Source organism: Trachemys scripta, chromosome 2, assembly GCF_013100865.1.
Source record: "Trachemys scripta elegans isolate TJP31775 chromosome 2, CAS_Tse_1.0, whole genome shotgun sequence".
NCBI classification, from domain to species: Eukaryota; Metazoa; Chordata; order Testudines; family Emydidae; genus Trachemys; species Trachemys scripta.
The window spans coordinates 222,911,998-222,930,478 of record NC_048299.1 but is presented as its reverse complement, the minus strand read 5'-3'; the positions used below and the strand labels follow the sequence as shown (position 1 = coordinate 222,930,478).

General features: G+C 45.7%; 1 protein-coding gene across 1 annotated transcript in view; it reads right to left on the bottom strand.

Moving 5' to 3' along the window:
• Positions 1-18,481, bottom strand: part of DNAJC5B (DnaJ heat shock protein family (Hsp40) member C5 beta) — a 63,184-nt gene that overhangs the window by 13,124 nt on the left and 31,579 nt on the right. Inside the window, exon 4 of the mRNA XM_034763008.1 lies at positions 549-762. Coding sequence (XP_034618899.1) covers positions 549-762 — 214 coding nt within the window. The remainder of the gene's footprint in view (positions 1-548; positions 763-18,481) is intronic.

Below are 18,481 nucleotides of genomic sequence, written 5' to 3'. Positions count from 1 at the left end.
CGTATGCTGTGTGCTATATATAGCAAAGAACATGGCTAAATTTGTACGGTAACTTATTAGCTGGTTGTCACACAAGTAGGACTTCTCATTTTTGAGCAATGAGTCATTTTTATTTAGTCATTACTGAAAAGAAAATCAAAATTAACCTGGAGCTCCAGTTTCAAATATAATTTATGCCTCTAAGTGTTACCAGACATGAAGTGTATTTAATTATTTAGTAAATTAAAGGAAAAATCCTTCATTATCACTTTTCTGGAGAGGTGCTTAATTATATTTTTGCCAGTTTCTAATCATTCAAGACATGCCATTGTTTAATAAAGCTGCTATGACTTAAGGCCCTGATCCTCAAAATTGTTTCACATCGGGGGACTTCTAGTCCCATGCAGAGCCCCATGAACTCCCATGGGACTCCACATGAGTGTAAAAGTCCATTCACATGGAGCACTTTGCAGAACCAAGGCCAAACTAAGTTAGAAGACTGCATGATTTCCTAGCTTGCTCAGTACATTTTAAAAAAGAGAATAGAGGATTTTATTTTACCCACTCACCTTTGCCCACCAGCTTGAAAGCATGAAGTATGCATTAACATTTTCTTCTCCAAATTGTTCCGCCACATATAGCCCTAATGATCCATACTTATCGTATATGTTTCTCTTGGACAGGTCAGTCAGTATCGCATGAGCATTGTTGATCTCTTTAAATTTTTCAGCAGCCTCTGGATTGTCAGGATTCTTGTCAGGATGATATTTCAGAGCCAATTTTCTTAAACATGAAAGAAAGAGAAGGAAAAGAGCGTTTTTGCTATAAATATTTACAAAATATTTTAGTTGATGCATTTTTGTTCTGAGCAGAAGGTCTGGCCTGAGTCTTGTTAGTTACAGCTTTACTGTAGCATGAGCTAAATGAGAGGATGTCAGTGCGAGGCTCTATAGCAACTGATAATGGATAATGGTGCAAAGATGACAGAAAGAGGTAAGTTTCTAAGACAGATTTGAAAGATGGCAGCAAGGTGAATAGGAGAGTTTCTGAAAGAAAAATAATAAATATTCTCCTAAATAGGGATAAATATTAAATAAACGTCCTTTCCTCAGTAGAAGTAATTCACATGGCTGTATTGACATTTGTAACACCTGGAGTAATTTTATCTTTAGGGTAAAATGCTGGCTCCATTGCAGTCAGTGGCAAAAGTCACAATGCATTAAATAGGGCCAGGAGGTCACCCTTAAAATACGCCTTACTCTTAATTTGTAAAGACATGGGCTTCTTACCTCTCAAACTTTTTGACTTTCCATCTGAGGAAAAGGGGCATAATTTTTCTTTAACTGTAGAGATTACAAGCCCAGTCTTGCTTCCACTGAAGTCAGAGGAAGTTTTGTGAGGCCCCTAAGTATCGCTCTAATGTGAGAGAAAAAAGAAGTCTTCCCTTAACATGGCACTGCTGTAGTTAAGGCTGACTCTATGTTTTATATTTTATTTAATATGTGTTAGGCATTGATACCTTGTCAGTTACAAAACCCTCTAGGCAGAAAATTGATACATGCTAAAAACACAGATTCTTATTCTTCTTTCCAAAAATGATTTTAACAAGTCAGTTTTAAAGCAAATGTATCAAATATAACAACTTTTCAATTCCCTCAAAATTACCTTCCTTAAAGGAAGGGAAATACTATACAACATATTTGATGATCTCATGGATCAATAGCTACCTCAAGATATTATATACAGGAGGTAGGCTTTCAGAAACCCTAACAACAGTAAAGAAAAAGAAATTCAGAAGCTCCAATAGAATGGGGGCATCCTTCTGAAGAACAGAATGGGAAAACAATAGTGGTTTTGAATAGAGTCAGTTTCAAACGCCCTTTTGCCAAGCTCCAGGCAAAAGCAATCTTTGGACCTGATTCACTATTGCCTATACCATATGCAATATTTTACACTGGTGCAAATTGGGTTTAAAATGCTACTGTTTGGATCTGGTAGCATTTTACATCCACTTTGTTCTGATGTAAATGACTAAAGGTGTAACAATTGTGAATTGGGCCCGTTGTTTTTAAAATAATGAAATTGCACGGGGTTGGTCTTTAAAGTGGGCTGACCTCATTCGATGCTTTGAATAAAAACTTTTGATCCGTTTACAAATTGCTGTCAAGTAGCTACTGAACCTGTGCTTCCGCTATTTCTCTTCATATATGCCATTACACAGTGTTAAACTTCCCTTATTCCCTTGAAATGAGTTAATACTGTTACTATGATCTCATGGGAAATGCAGTGTAAGTCCAGAGACAGTGTCTGATGTCAATACCAAAGGAAATTAGATAAGTGCAAGTACTGGATACCATGTTACTATGTCTAGATAGAAGATGGTACGTTCATAAAAATGTAAACACTAACCTGGCTAGTATATGATAGAGGTGGTAATAGGGTAACTGGAGTGTCCACATGTTTATAGCTCAACATGCACACACTGGGCCAGATTCTGATTTCATGTACACCAGTGAGAAATTCTGGAGAAATTCCATTGACTACCATGATAGCACAGACAGGGGTCAGGCTTTTTTACAACTTTGTCATCTATTCATGATCATAGGCTGAATTACAGAAACAACCACTGTCTTCTTATACCAAAGAAGAAACTTTATGAGAGTAATGAAAGCAATTTTATTCCTAAATTTTCTCTCTGCTTCACTGTAGAACTAGCTAGAATCTTCCCTCGGGCCTCTCCGTGGAGGATGCATGCACATGTAATTTTCTATATGTTTCTAACTATTCTGTTCAGGTTCTTATATTGTTCCTGTTATTGTATCTGTTACCAGGATCTGAATGCAAAAAAACCTCAATTCTCCTTCAAGCTAGAATCAAATCAACAATATAAGGCTTTCTGCAGGAAGTACCTTTACAACCTTCCACGCGTAATACCAGCTGTGTTAGCAAAGAGCTGAGCTAGTTACCTATCTTTCTTTATGCAGTGTTGTTGTAGCTGGGTTGTCCCCAGGATATTAGAGAGAGAAGGTGGATGAGATAACATCTATTATTAGACCAACTTCTGTTGGTGAAACAGAGCAGCTTTCAAGGTCTGGGCTGAAAAAGAGCTCTGTGTGAGCTTGAAAGCTTGCCTCTCTCAGCAACAGAAGTTGGTTCAATAAAAGATATTACCTCACTCACCTTGTCTCTCTAATAACTTTATTTATGTCTCTGCTGGGACAGCACTTGGCTCTGTCTTTCCATTTCTACTGCACCCAACACCATGGTATTTAAATAGCTGACATATTTCCAAACAGGAAAAATGCATAAAATATTTAAGTAAGGTATTTTCCTCTCGCTTTGATGTCACTCTCACAGATACTGCAACCATATGCAGTATCTTTGGGGGACCATACCGTCTTAAGTTTATAAATGGCTTAATGTAACAACTTGGGCCAGGGATTGTTTGCAACTGCAGCAGGGGAGGGTTACCACTGCTCCTCCAGGAGCTAAAAATAGTGGGGGTGATTAAGGATAGTTGCTGAAACGGTAAACAACTCTAGAGAGTTATCTCCCTCTGGTGTGGTTTGCATGTACATGGTCAAGGTGGGTGTTCCACAGACCAACAGACAAAGAAAGGGCTTTTAGTATAAAAAGGCTGTGTTTAAACTGACACCACACCTTCTTTATGATTCAGAAAATGAAAAGGACATTTTGTCCAAGGAGGGCCCCAACAACCTTTGCAGAAAAGTTGGAAGGTCCTTGGCTTACCTGGCCCCATAAGGCTGATGGGTGACCTCTGATAAGCTTTTAACACGTGTATAGGAACTTTTATTGTATTTTTTGTACGTTTTCTCTCTAATGCTTTTGTCCTACCAATAAATGTATTTTGCTTTGTGAAGGCTGGTTGGTATACACTGTTGTAGCCCCTGGAGAAAATTTAATCACAACTGCTGGACAGACAGGGGAAATTATGTCACAGTGAGTTGCAGAGGGACTGCAAGCCTAAACCCCCAGCCTGGAGGTAGGGAGCACAGGCGTGCACACGGGGTATGCTGGGTGTGCCCAGGCACACCCTAATGCAGGGGTGGGCAAATGGTTCCACTCTCCCCAGCGCAGCAAGCCGCTGGCCACTCCCCCCTCTCCTGGAGCCAGGCTCCAGGAATATTCAGGGCTGGGGGCTCTGCTGCTCCACCAATATCTGGAGCTGGGTCTCTCCCCCGGCCCCCGCCTGCCCCCCCATGGGTCTCCCCCCCACCCCGCCACGTCCCTGCCTGGAAGAAAGCAGTGCGCACCTCTCCCATGCCTGCTTGTGCTGCTGGTGTGCCTGCTGTCTGCTGCCCCAGGGTCCTAGTGCCCCCAATCCCCTACTGGCAGGGCAGGCTGCCCTTGCCCTGCCCTTCCGCCCTAGCCCTGAGCCTCTCCAATGCCCCAAACCCCTCAGCCCCAGCCCCAATCCCCCTGCACCCTAATCCTCTGCCCAAGCCCTGAGCCCCTCCTGAATCATGAACCCCTCATCCCACTGCACCCTAATCCTCTGCCCCAGCCCTGAGCCCCCTCCTGCATCATGAACCCCTCATCCTCAGCCCCACAGCCTTCACCCCACACCTCAACCCTCTGGCCTAGCCCTGAGCCCCCTCCCACACCCCAAACCCCTCATCTCCAGGCCCAGCCAGAGCCCTCGTCCCCTCGCACCCTAATCCTCTGCCCCAGCCCTCAGACCCCTCCTGCATCATGAACCCGTCATTCTCAGCCCCACAGCCCTCACCCCTGCACCCCCTCCTATCCCCAAACCCCCTCCAGAGCATGCACCCTCTCCCCTTCCCAGACACCCCTTCCAGACCCCAAACTCCCTCCCAGAGCCTGCACCCCTCACCCCCTCCTATGCCCCCAGCCCAGAGCCTGCACCCAAACTCTGTCCCAGAGCCTGCACCCCTCACCCCCTCCTGCACACCCACCCCCTGCCCCAGCCCGGAGCCTGCACCCAGCAACCAAACTCCATCCCAGAGCCTGCACCCCGACCCCCTCCCCCACCCAAACTTCATCCCAGAGGCTGCACCCTGCACCCCTCCTGCACCCTAATCCCAGCCCAGGACCTGCACCCCAGACCTCCTCCCTCCACCCAAACTCCCTCCCAGAGCCTTAGGCAGGTGGGGGGCAGAGTTGGGGGGGGCGGGTTCTGTGCACCACCAAAATTTCTACAAACCTGCCACTCATGCGCGGAGCAGAACATGCTGCTAGGAGCCTAATGGTAAGGGGTCCGGAGCCGGGGGGGGGATAAGGGGTGAGGGCAGTCAGGAGACAGGGAGCAGGGTGGGTTGGATAGGGGGTGGGATCCCGAGGGGAGTGGTTAGGGGTGGAGGGCCTCTAAAGGGGGCAATCAGGGAGAAGGGGAGGTTGGATGGGGCATGGGAGTCCCGGGGTCTGTCAGGGGGCGGGAGGTGGATAGGAGTCAGGGCAGTCAGGGGACAGGGAGCAAGGAATGTCCTGGGTGGGCAGTTAGGGTGGGGGGTCTCTGGAGGGGGTTGGGGCAGGCAGGGAGCATGGGGGGTTGTATGAGTCGGGAATTCTGGGGTCCTGTCAGGGGGCAGGGAGCCCCAGGGGCCTGTCTGAGGGGGCAGGGCTGTGGATAAGGGTCGGGGCAGTCAGGGGACAGGTAGGGGGTAGGGTCCTAGGAGGGCAGTCAGGGGACAAGGAGCAGGGAGGCTTAGATAGGGGGTAGGGTCCTGGGCGGCAGTTAGGGGCAGGGGTCCCAGGCGGGGGTAGTCAGGGGACAAGGAGTGGGGGAGGTTGGGGGCTCTGAGGGGGGCAGTCAGGGGGAGGGAAGTAGGAGGGAATGGATGTGGGCAGGGTGTGGCTAGGGCAGGGCTCCCTGGGTGCACACCCTAATGAAATGTGCTGCGCATGCCTATTGTAGGGAGACATTAGTTTCTATCTGAGAGAGGGGATTGCTAGGAAGCCTGAAACCTTTAAGTGGATACCTGGGGGCTGTCAAAGGTGCAGTCAACCCTGAAACTGTGACTTCCAAGAGTTGCACTTCTAAAACTTAATATGAGCTGGTTATATTTTTGAGGTACAGCAGCTTCTGAGATGCTATAAAGATTTTAAGGAATTGGTAGGGAAAGAAGTGAGACCTGCAGGGAGCTCTCCCCATGACCAGATCATACTGCAGTAGAGCTCATGCCCAGGCCCACCCAAAACACAACATACTGGTATCAAAGTTACTATATATATCAAGTCTGTTGACATGATAACTAGGTCCCATTCATAACTCAAGTAGGGGGGTTTCAGAGACAGTATTTTTGTTTTGCTCATGTTTATATCTGCTTTGTATTTTGGAAGACTGTACTCTCTTTTGAGGGACTAACACAAGTCGTTTCCTTAGTATAATTATTAAATGACAGGAGGTGCCCTCTTGTGGCAATAAAAGTGATTTATGTCTTGTTACATTACATGATTCTAATGTACAAACCAAGTTCATTCAGCAAGGCTGGTGCAGGGAGCTGTAAAATACCCTGAGCTTAGAAAGCCCACTGCGCTGAGGGTGACCAGATAGCAAGTGTGAAAAATCAGGACACTTGTTTTTCAGAGAGGGGTATAATTGCCTATATAAGACAAAGCTCCTAATATTGGGACCCTAACTGCACCAAAGGAGAGATGTCTCCATTAGAGTGCAAGCAGTGCTCCTTCCTCAATTTTACACTGAGGCTGGAGTACAGCTTTATTTTTCACAGGAGCTGCACTGTAAAATTGCCATCAGGAGACAATAAAGCCGATTTCCACTGGCCAACCCTTTTTTTGGAGTACGGTTGCTGGCCTGGAGGCACTCTGTCATCTTTTATACTGACATAAGCCCGTGAACACACTTCTGCTGGCATTTATACCAGTGGGAAATTTAGTCTTATACCTTTAACTTAATAATATCTCCTCTTGCATGCCTTAAATATATTTGTAAAATCATACCTTTAATATCATTAATGTATTTAGTAGACCATGCATCCTATACTTAAACATAGTATTAAATAATATTAAACACTGAAATATGTAGACTGAATAAACAGGCTGACTTTACATGTCTAATGACATTCCATGGTGTCTAAGACCTTAGGTTGCATATGGGATCTGTTCTTTTTTGTTAAGTGGGGGGAAAGGCCCAGGCTATTAAGATGAATACTGATTGAGGTATTTCTTGGAAATTGGTGGCTGGTTCTAAGGATAACACTAAACACTTTATTGGCTTCCATGGTTTTTGCACTAATATATCTGTAGACATTTCCACCCTCCCTGTACTTCTTAAGCAAAATTATACAAATTAAGGGCTGAGTCCTGGAGCCCTTATTTGGACAAAATTTCTTCTGATTTCAAAGGGATGAAGGATTCTCCTTTCACTACCTCCCTCTGCCTTCTAAATCAACACAGACTCTGTCAGAATTTGACTCTTGATTTAGATAAAATATATTCACTGCAATTAATATATTAGTGCAGATGGATGGTCAAATATGCCTAAATGCTGATAACTTATTTCCTATTCTAAGACAACTATTTACTTTGCAGTTCACTAAACATAAAACAATCACATCACATGGGACTTTCAAAAGAGACGTTCAGACTAGACAAGCACAAAACCTAAAATCTGTGGATAGACTACATCGCCCAAGATGCACCATGGCTCGGGACTCCTATAATGTACCCCTATTACTTAGTGTTCAGGAGCTTTGAGAAGGAAAGGAAGGGTTTGCATTTAGAGCTGCTGAGAAAATAGGATTTATTTCCACAACATTTTCAACTTTTCTACAAAACATTTTGACTAAAACCTGAAATAATTCAATTCAAAATGTCACTGCAGTGTTCATGGAAGTTATAGTTCTGGGTGCCCTATGCGCCCATTCTCCATTAGGGACTGAGATCTCTGGCCAGACTACATCTCCCATGATGCATCTTGGCCTGGGATTCTTGCGATGCATCCTCTTCCCACCCCTCTAGAGAGGGAAGAAAGTGGTGCATTGTGGAGTGTGGCTGTCTTCCAGTGAGTCCATCGTATCGGAGAACAGGAGCAAAAGGCACCAAGACTACAACTCCCCTGAGGCAGAGCTGCACCATTTTGAATTGAAATATTTTGGTTTCGGCATTGTAAGGAAATATTAAAAATTTCCACACTTCTTGCAGTGTATTTCGCTTTGTGGAAATTTTTTGGATCAAATGCAGTTTTGACCAGCCCTGCTTTTGTTGCTTTGTCATTGAAATAGCTATGCACATGGAAGGTGTGATTGTGCTGGAGTACCTGCCTTTTACTCCTTCAGAGCTGCGACCCATGAATATAGGTAGGAAGCCCAGAGAAGAAGGGGTCTCCTTACACCCTCTAATTAACCTATACAGACACACAGGAAGGGTTACAATCTGGGCTTTATTACTTATGTGGTAGCTACTGAAGGACCAGAATCTAAAAATATTGAAAAACTTGGTGGTCTTTTTCCAAGATCTTAATGGGAATTTCCCATTGTTATGAATGGGTTAATCTGTCTTCTCATCCCTAACTGTAGGTCAGGGTAGAGTTACATTGGCAGGATGATGTGCAGAAGCTTTCCCAGCTAATGTCTGTGCTGTACCTGTCCCGTAGATAATCAGAAGGAGATCTCAGTATTCAGGTCTATCAATCTGGCTCCTTTCACCAATATTACATTTCTTCACAATTAAAAAGAAAACACCCTGGAAAATACGGTAACCATCAACCACAAGTGACTTCATTGCCATTATGAAACCCAAACCCCAATGTCTGTTTTAAAGGAACCATCCCATGATTTGTTTAAAAAAATATTTGTTTTAGGGTCTACCCTAGACCCCAGAAATATAAACAAGTTCTTTTTAATTAGAAACCTTGCTAACTCTTTATTTCCCTGGTAAATTAGCTGATGCTAAATTGCAAAGAAAATCATGGAGCGGTATCTATGTCATGTTTATTAAAACAAAATTTTCCCCTAGGCGGTGTCATTATGGTGAATACCAACTTAATTAATAATGGCAAGAAACTTACAATCAGGTATTGCTGGTTTTTTACACTGCACTGAAGACTAGTTCAACAGCAGGTTTTTGGACTCATGAAACAAATTAGCATAAGATAAAAGTTTAATTAAAACAAATCTAAGAGCCTGACTCATCATTTTATCTTGCAAGTATTTACAACTATTCCATTAAATGTGAATCCCTCTGACATTTCCACTTTATTCAGAAGCAGTCTCTGTTTTCCTGTAATTACTAATAAAGATGGGTAAAGCACCACTGTCAGTTTTACCATCCTTATTTATGTTCAGTGCAAAATAAAATCCACCTCACTTTGCATTCTTCCATGACAACTCTCCCCTTCTGGGACTAAAGAATGTTTCCTTTCCAGAAAGTTAAATGTAAAAACAACAACATGAGGTTTGATGTACAAGTCATTTGATGACTTCTGGAGCCAAAATGTATTATGTCAAATGTATATAATAAATTACATTAATCACATAAGCTGTTATGACATCAATGGGAATACATAGGGTATAAGTCAGCACTGAATTTGACCTTATAGGTCTGTTCACCCAGGATGTCAAAAGTCTAGCTTCTTCTTCGAGTGATTGCTCATGTATATTCCACTATAGGTGTGCATGCTTGCCACGTGCACTGGTGCCGGAAGTTTTCCCCCTAGCAGTCCATAGTGGGGGAGCACCGCTTCGACCCCTGGAGTGGCGCCGGTATATCACGCCATAAAGGGGGCTGCGTGCTCCCCCCACCCTCAATTCCTTCTTGCTGCCCTGCTGGTGCCTGATGCGCCTCTGCTTCAGGCCGTGCCCTGGCAGGGACAGTGGTGCCAGTGGGCACCATGGCCTCAGGCACCTGCACTGCCAGGTCATCGCTCTGTGGCTGGAGCCTCTCAGTGCCGAACCGGGTCACCTTCCCGGCACTGAGATCAAGTCGTGGGTGCCGAACCCCCGGCACCGACTCTGGCACCGAACCGGGTTGTGGAGCCCATGGTGCCGTTAGCCGCTGAAGGCGCCGCTCCGTCCACCTCGTCGGCGCAGGGTGATTCGGTTGCGGTACCACCTCCCTCTTCCCAGGAGAACTTTAAAGTCCACCAAGAGCTGCTTCGGAGGGCAGCAGCCAACCTCGAGCTCCGGGCCGAGGAGATGGAGGAGCCCTCTAACACCCTCTTCAATGTCCTCACCTCCTTGGTACTGGGGCGTGTGGCGCTCCCTTTCCATCCATCAGGGAATTGCCAACATCACCACTGGCCTTTGGCAGACCCCGGCCTCTCTTGGGCCTATTTCCAAGAAGGCCGAGAGGAAGTACTTTGTCCCCGCGAGGCGTCTCAAGTACCTTTATACCCACCCAGCTCCAAACTCCCTAGTGGTTGAATCGGTCCACCACCGCGAGCGGAATGGCCAGCCCGCGCCCACGCCAAAGGACAAGGATGCTTGTAGACTTGATGCCTTTGGTAAAAAGGTTTATTCGTCAATGAGTTTCCAGCTCAGAGCGGCCAACCATCAGGCGCTTCTGAGGCGCTACGAGTTTAACCTGTGGGGATCACTCCCCAAATTTGAGCCCCTCATTCCTGAGAAGGAGGTGAAGGAGTTCAGAGCGCTGGTTGAGGAGGGTGCGACCGCCACCAAAGCGGCTCTCCAGGCGGCTTCAGACGCGGCGGACACAGCTGATCGTTCGATGGCTACCGCTGTCTTCATGCGACGGGTGGCGTGGCTCTCGCTTTCGGGGCTGTCATCAGAATCCCAGTCCATAATGCAGGACCTGCTGTTTGATGGCAAGGCCCTTTTCACAGACCAGACAGACACCCGTCTGCACGGGATGAAGGACTCCCGTACCACCCTGCAAACACTAGGCCTCTACGTCCCGCCTGCTAAGGACAAACCCAGGCCTCAACCCTCTGCTCCACATGCTAGGGGCAGATATGAACCCCCGCCTAAGCGGCAGAGGGATCAAAGACGTCGGTCCCAACGCCAATCCCGCTCGGCCCCACGGCCTGGGGCCTCGAAGGCCAAACGGCAGGGAAAACAGCATTTTTGACTCGTTGAGGGGGGTCACCAGGCTTGTTGCCAGTGTACCCCCCACCCAGTTAATAAAGTTACCTTTTCTAAACCGTTTATCACACTTCCGACTGCGGTGGTCCCATATCATGTCGGACCAATGAGTCCTCAGTACCATCTCCCAAGGGTACAAGCTGCAGTTTGTTTCAGCCCTCCGCCTGTCCCCCATCTGGGCGGCCGGACGGGGCTCCGGAGCATGCCCTACTCCTCTACCAGGAAGTAGAGCGCCTCCTCACTGGGAGTGGTGGAAAGGGTACCTCAGGAATACCAGGGCAAGGGTTTTTACTCCAGGTATTTCCTCATCCCCAAGGTGAAGGGCGGGCTTCGCCCCATTCTCGACCTGCAGTTTCTGGTGCGTTGCAAATTCCACATGGTGTCCCTGGCCTCTATTATTCCATCCCTAGACCAGGGGGATTGGTTTACGGCGCTGGACCTCCAGGATGCATACTTTCACATCCACATTTTCGAGGGTCACAGGCACTACCTCCGTTTCCTGGTGAGTCAGGACCACTTCCAATTTACGGTCCTCCCCTTTGGCCTTTCTACTGCCCCCAGGGTATTTACAAAGTGTATGGCGGTGGTGGCGGCCCACCTCAGGAGGAATGGGCTGCAGATCTTCCCCTACCTCGACGACTGGCTGCTCAAGGGCCTGTCTCACGCTCTGGTGCAACAGCAGACGACCTTCCTGCTAGACACCTGCGGGGCTCTAGGCCTACTGGTAAACGAGGAGAAATCCACGTTGCTTCCAGTTCAGCGCATAGAATTCATAGGGGCACTGCTAGATTCCCGAGTAGCCACGGCCTCCCTGCCACGGGACAGGTTCAAGACGCTCAAGGCTTTCATCGCCTCCATCACGGCTTTTCCGATAACCACAGCACGTGTGTGCCTTCAAATGCTAGGCCATATAGCAGCATGCACTTATGTGGTGCGACATGCCAGGCTTTGGATGAGGCCCCTCCAGCTTTGGCTGGCCTCCCGGTACTCCCAGGCCAGGGACGGCCTGGACAAGGTTGTCACAGTGCCGCCCAGGGTGGTGGCAGACCTCTAATGGTGGTCCCTCCCGAGCAACATGCTCCGGGGTATCCCCTTCCAAGAGCCCCATCCCTCACTGGATCTAGTGTCGGACGCCTCGGACCTGGGCTGAGGAGCCCACGTGGGGGATTTCAGGACCCAGGGTATGTGGTCACCAGACGAGCTAACCCTATATATAAATGTCAGGGAGCTCAGAGCCGTACGCCTGGCGTGCATGGCATTTCGCCAGCACATACAAGGGAAAGTGGTCAGAGTCCTCACGGACAACACTACCGCCATGTACTACATCAACAAATAGGGGGGCACGCATTCCCGGGCCTTATGCCAGGAAGCCCAGCTCCTGTGGGAGTTTTGTATAGCCCACAGTATACTCCTATGGGCCTTTTACCTGCCCGGCAAGAGCAACACACTCGCAGACCGCTTGAGCAGGGTATTCTCCTAGCAACATGAGTGGTCCCTGCACAAGGAGGTGACCAGATGGATCTTCCTACAGTGGGGTGCTCCCCAGGTAGACCTGTTCACCACCGCCCAGAATCGACAGTGTCCTCGATTATGCTCCAGAGTGGGAGAGGGCGAAGGGGCCATATCAGATGTGTTCCTGCTCCCATGGTCGGGGCCCCTCTTGTACGCCTTCCCGCCCTTCCCCTTAATAGACAGGGTCCTACAGAAGGTGAAGTCAGATGGTGCAAGGATGATCCTCATAGCCCCGGATTGGGCCCGTCAGCATTGGTACGGGTCCCTGCCGCAACTGTTAGCGGCCCCTCCTTGCAGGCTGCCGCTACGTCCGGACCTCCTCTCCCAGGAGGAAGGTCACCTCCTCCATCCCAACCTAGCCATGCTCCATCTGACAGCGTGGCTGCTTCATGGTTGAATGAGGAGGAGGGGAGGTGTTCTGAGGATGTGAAAAGGGTCCTGCTGGAAAGTAGGAAACCCTCCATGCGGCGATAAGTGGTATAGGTTCTCTGTGTGGGCGAGGGATAGAGGTTTCTCTTCCTCTTCCGCACCTATCCAGCTTGTCCTCGATTACCTCTTGTCAATTCGGACCCAAGGCCTGGCGCCCTCCTCCATCAGGGTGCACCTGGCAGCCATTTCGGCCTTCCATCCCCCAATGCAGGGCCTGTCTGTGTTCTCACATCACATGACGGCCAGGTTTCTGAAAGGGTTAGATCGGGCATTCCCCTACGCCAGACCCCCGGTCCCACTCTGGGATCTAAACCTGGTACTCTCCCGCCTCACAGGGCCTGTTATGACCTGGCACGGCTTCCCCCACCTCCTATACTGAAGGCTCATTCGACGAGAGCCCAGGCCTCGTCCGCGGCCTATGTCACTCATGTCCCTGTTCAGGACATATGTACGGCTGCTACATGGTCCTCTGTCCACACTTTTTCATCGCACTGTGCGATCATCAACCAGACAAGGGATGTTGCCGGGTTTGGTAGGGCGGTGCTCCGCCCGGGTAACCCCTAGAAATTTTTTTACACTTGAAACTCCTACCCGCCTCCATCAGGGATAGCTTGGAGTCACCTATAGTGGAATATACACGAGCAATCACTCGAAGAAGAAAGGACAGTTACCTGTTCCGTAACTGGCGTTCTTCGAGATGTGTTGCTCAGGTGTATTCCATGTCCCACCCTCCTTCCCCTCTGTCGGAGTTGTCTGGCAAGAAGGAACTGAGGGTGGGGGGAGCACGGAGCCCCCTTTATGGCACGATATACTGGCGCCACTCCAGGGGTCGCAGCGGTGCTCCCCCACTACGGATACTGCTAGGGGAAAAACTTCCAGCACCGGTGCACATGGCGAGCACGCACACCTATAGTGGAATACACCTGAGCAACACATCTCGAAGAACGCCAGTTATGGAACAGGTAACTGTCCTTTTCTTACTTTGAAAGCTGTGGACATTCTCATCCTCCCACCCCTCCTCCCCCCAAGAATATTTTGGAAGAGTAAAAATGGGGTAGAGACTTTATTCATGCACAGTGACATCTTTATTTTGTCCAGCTGAAGGCTACCACAGCTAAACCCTGATCTAGCAATTGACTCTGCATGCATGCAGGTATCTCCTAATGTGGAGTTAATTGCAGGATCAGGCCCTCATTTGTATAAGAAAAAGAAAGTGCAGCTGACTCTATGGATTACCTATGGAGGCTGGTGTGGATGCTTATCGTGTAGGGCTGTGTGTTACTGCTTATAGTGATGATGTGGGATTGGTGCGCACGTGTATGCACTGACATTGGGGTGTGAGTGGAATCCGCAGGCATGCATGTGGTGTACACATCCAGGAAGAATAGTGGAAAGAGATAGAGTGGCAGGGGATGGAAAGAAATGACATGGGGGCCTCACTTCAAGTTTTTGCTTGGAGACCCTTCCAAAAATTGTCACCTCTCTGAGTAGCAAGAGTAGATGGGAGTATTAAACATCACATGATAGGCCAATGATGGGATACTCGGCATAAGGGAGAAGCTGGCCATGTGTTACCAGCAAAAATGAGACTGAGTCACATTGTCACATGTGAGTGACTAAAAGTAGTTGACTACCGGTATGATGTGTTGACTAATATATGCTGGCTAACATATACATCTATCTATATCTATATATATATATGCCAATTTAGGCAGTATCACAGTTACAATATTTGTGATTAAAGTTATTGGTTCTTGATGCATATTAACATATATATATGGTGCACATAATACCAGTCCTGTGCAGCAATATTACATTCACCTGATGCACATGGTGTGCTCCCTGAGTTACACATTTCAGCTGGTATTATTTATATGATTTTATAAGTTACACATTCGAGCTACTGATCCATGAAGGTATTTCCCTAGCTTGTACTAAGACATAGAATGAATGTATCTTGATTTTAACAAGTTTCCTATCTACCAAATGCTTACTGCAGAAAATGCAAGGAGTTATGGGATACTTAGCATATATATAATATAAATAATATGTATTATGTGTATTATATATATGTTAATATGCATCAAGCCCCTATAACCTTAAGCACAAATATTGTAACTGTGATACTGCCTAAATTGGCCTGTACTATAATATTTATATTCATATTTCAATAACAGTTATTTTACACTGGACATTTAACACCCTTTCTTGTTTTAATAAAAACATAACAGACTCATAGACGTTAATGCCAGAAGGGACTAGATCAGCTAGTCTGACCTTCTGTATATCATAGGCCATTAAATTTCACCCATTTACCCCTAAATTGAGCCCAATAACTTGCACCCGGCAGGGCTAGAGTTTAACTACCAGAAAAGCAGCCAGTTTTGAACTGTAGACATCAAGGTATGGAGAATCCAGCACTCCCCTTGGTAGTTTATTCCAATGTTTAGTCACCCTCACAATTAAACATTTGTGCATTAATTCTCATTTTAAGTTGTCTTCTTCAGCTTCCAGCCATTGGTACATTTTATGCCTTTCTCCATAAGATTAAAGACCCCTTTAGTACTTGATATTTTCTCCCAGCAAAGGTGGAATCAAGTCACCTCTCAGTCTTCTTTTGAAAAGCTAAACAGATTGAATTCTTTAAAAGTCTGTCCCTGAAAGACATTTTCTCCAGCCCTCAGATAATTTTTGTGGCTGTTTTCTGCACCCTCTCCAATTTTTCAACATCCAAATGTGGACACCAGAACTGGACTCATTGGTCTTACCAATGCCATACACAGTGGTAAAATCACCTTCCTGCTCCTACTCACTATTCTCTTGTTTATACATCCAAGGATCCCATTAGCCTTTTTTGCCACAGCATCACACAACAATAGAGTTGTTTGTCCACTCTGACCCCATAATCCTTTTCAGAGTCACTGCTTTCCAGCATGTAGGTCTGGCCTGCCTTCTCTGTTCCTATTGGTATGACCTTGTAGTCTGTTATATTAAAAGACATTTTGTTTGAATGGGTCCAGTTTACCACACTTCATATGACTGCTTTATCCTCATCATTATTTACCACTTTGCTAGTATTTGTGTCATCTGCACATTTTACCAGCAGGGATTTTATATTTATTTCCAGATCACTGATAAAATGTGGAATAGTGTCAGACTTAGAACTGATCCCTGCAGAAACACTAGCATTCAGTGATTTCCCATTGACAACTACTTTTTGAAATCTGTCAGTTAGCCAGCTATTAATCCATTTAATGTGTGTTTCATTGATATTTTTAGGTCTACATTTTTAATGAGAATGTCATGCAGCACTAAGTCAAATGCCTTAAAAAAGTCATTTTACAACCACAGTAATATATTGCATCATGTACATTGTTGTTCAATAAAAGTTCTACCAGATGAGTGATGGTAAACTATCTTTGACATTATACATACTATTCTTACCCAATGAATATGGCTTATTATTTCTTACCATTTAATTAAACCACATCCCAGTTTTATTGGTCTAGAACAGTCTGAGATGAGTTTTCTTAATTCTTGACTTTTTCCTGCATGTACCAAGACAAACCTATAACCCTAATGCAATCTGGCATTTTAATGGTTCTTATGAAACCAAAATTTGCATTATTGTGGTATCTGAGTCATGGTAGCATACGCCAGTTTCCTCTTTTCAAAGCACAAAGAAGGTGTAAAGCGTTTATGAAACTATTTGTTTTTATGAGGCATCTGACATACAGTGACAATAGTTACACAAACTCTAGTGAAGTGGTCTGAAAAACTGAGAGTAAAGAGCCTTGCAGTTTCATTACATTTCACAGGTTTTTAATTTAACAATGTTGTGATGGCTTTATTCCACCTCCCTGAGTACAAGAATGATATTCTCAGTGGGCTTTCAGCCTGATTAAACATTTTGAATAACTAACAGAATACAAATGTGTCAGTTAGATGGATCTGAATGCCTTCTGCAGCATTCTATTACCCTAATCAGCAGAGAAAAAATGTGGGGAATATTAATAAAAAACTAAGTGTAACATACTGATTGTTGTATGAAAATGCTGTAGATTTGGTATTTAAATAAACTTTATACAACCTACGCTTGGAAGATATTGTATTTTTCTGTTAATAAAACAAATCTCAGATAATAAAACAATTACACAAATTATATTTCATTCATAGAAATGAATGTAAATTACAAATGGCATTTTAATTATAGTTTTGATAGAAGTCAGTGGAGGGGACTTGTGGAAGGGCTTTGTTTTTTGCAGACCAGATGGGCGACTGCCATGCAATTTCCCCCTATTTTTTTCTGGTTTCACAGATATTCATTATTATTTATAATGGTCTGGAGCCTGTAATTAAACTAACATCCTTATCCACCATATGTGAATCATTTCTTGCTTGAGAAAAAAAAACACTTAGGAGACAGGAGTTCCCACCCACAGAGTTTATCCAGCTTTGTACCCTCAGGGGGAAAGGCTTCCCCTCACCTTTGGAATTAACATAGTTTTTGGCCCCCTAAACCACACAGATCTCAGGATATTCGTAAAGGCTAGAGCCATCCATGTAGGGTCTCTGGGTGAAATCCTGGTCCCACTGAAGTCAATGAGAGTTTTGCCACTGACTTCAGTGGAATCAGGATTTCACTCTTTTGTGTTTCCACACCCAATGTCCATGACACTTTTAGGAACCATATTGCCCGTGTTTTTCTGCTACTCGCAACTCCCAAATCCCCTCAGGGTGATAAAGGGTTTTCCAGTGTGTGTTGATCCATATCACATAATATAGTATTGATTTGGGTCATCACTATCAAATGCATAGATTCATTGTGTGGTGAGACAGATGGATTCACAGACACTTATCCCATGTCCCACCCCACTCAAACACACAATGCAAAAACCATTGCAGTAATGTTTGCCTGAGGCTGGTAAATATTTTTAAATGTGCGGGAGCCCTGGTGTGCCCTGCGGGCAGAAGCCCTGAGCCCCGCTGCTCTGGGAAATACTCGGGGAGAAATTAAGCCCTGATGGTAAGGAAATGCAGAGGGAAGAGTAGAGGAAATACACACAAAAGGAAAAGAGAGAGAAAGAGAGACAAGCAGATGGGGAAATAAGAGAAACAAGGAGTGACAGTGGCGACCCTAAAGATAAGGTTATTTTTTCATTCAGCGATGTTGAGATAATAAGTACTGAACAAATAATAAAAATGATGATAACTAAAAATGTAAGTATTAAATACAAGCCATATTCTAGTCTTGATTTTTGTAAAAACCTCCCACTGGCATCAATGGGCTGTGGACTTCTGAGGGGAGAATGTAGTTCTAAATGTATGCCCTGGGTACTGATGATAATTATTTACTTAATTAATTTCTCTGTGTTACTTAGAACTAAGTCAAGAATAGTCTTTTCTCTTCCATGTTGTAGATTTACTTGGCAAGAAGCAATTGTTAAAGGTGTCAAGAAGTTGATTCTCAAAATCTTGTTCCATTGTGACGTGTAACCATGTGACATTTCTATCCTTTC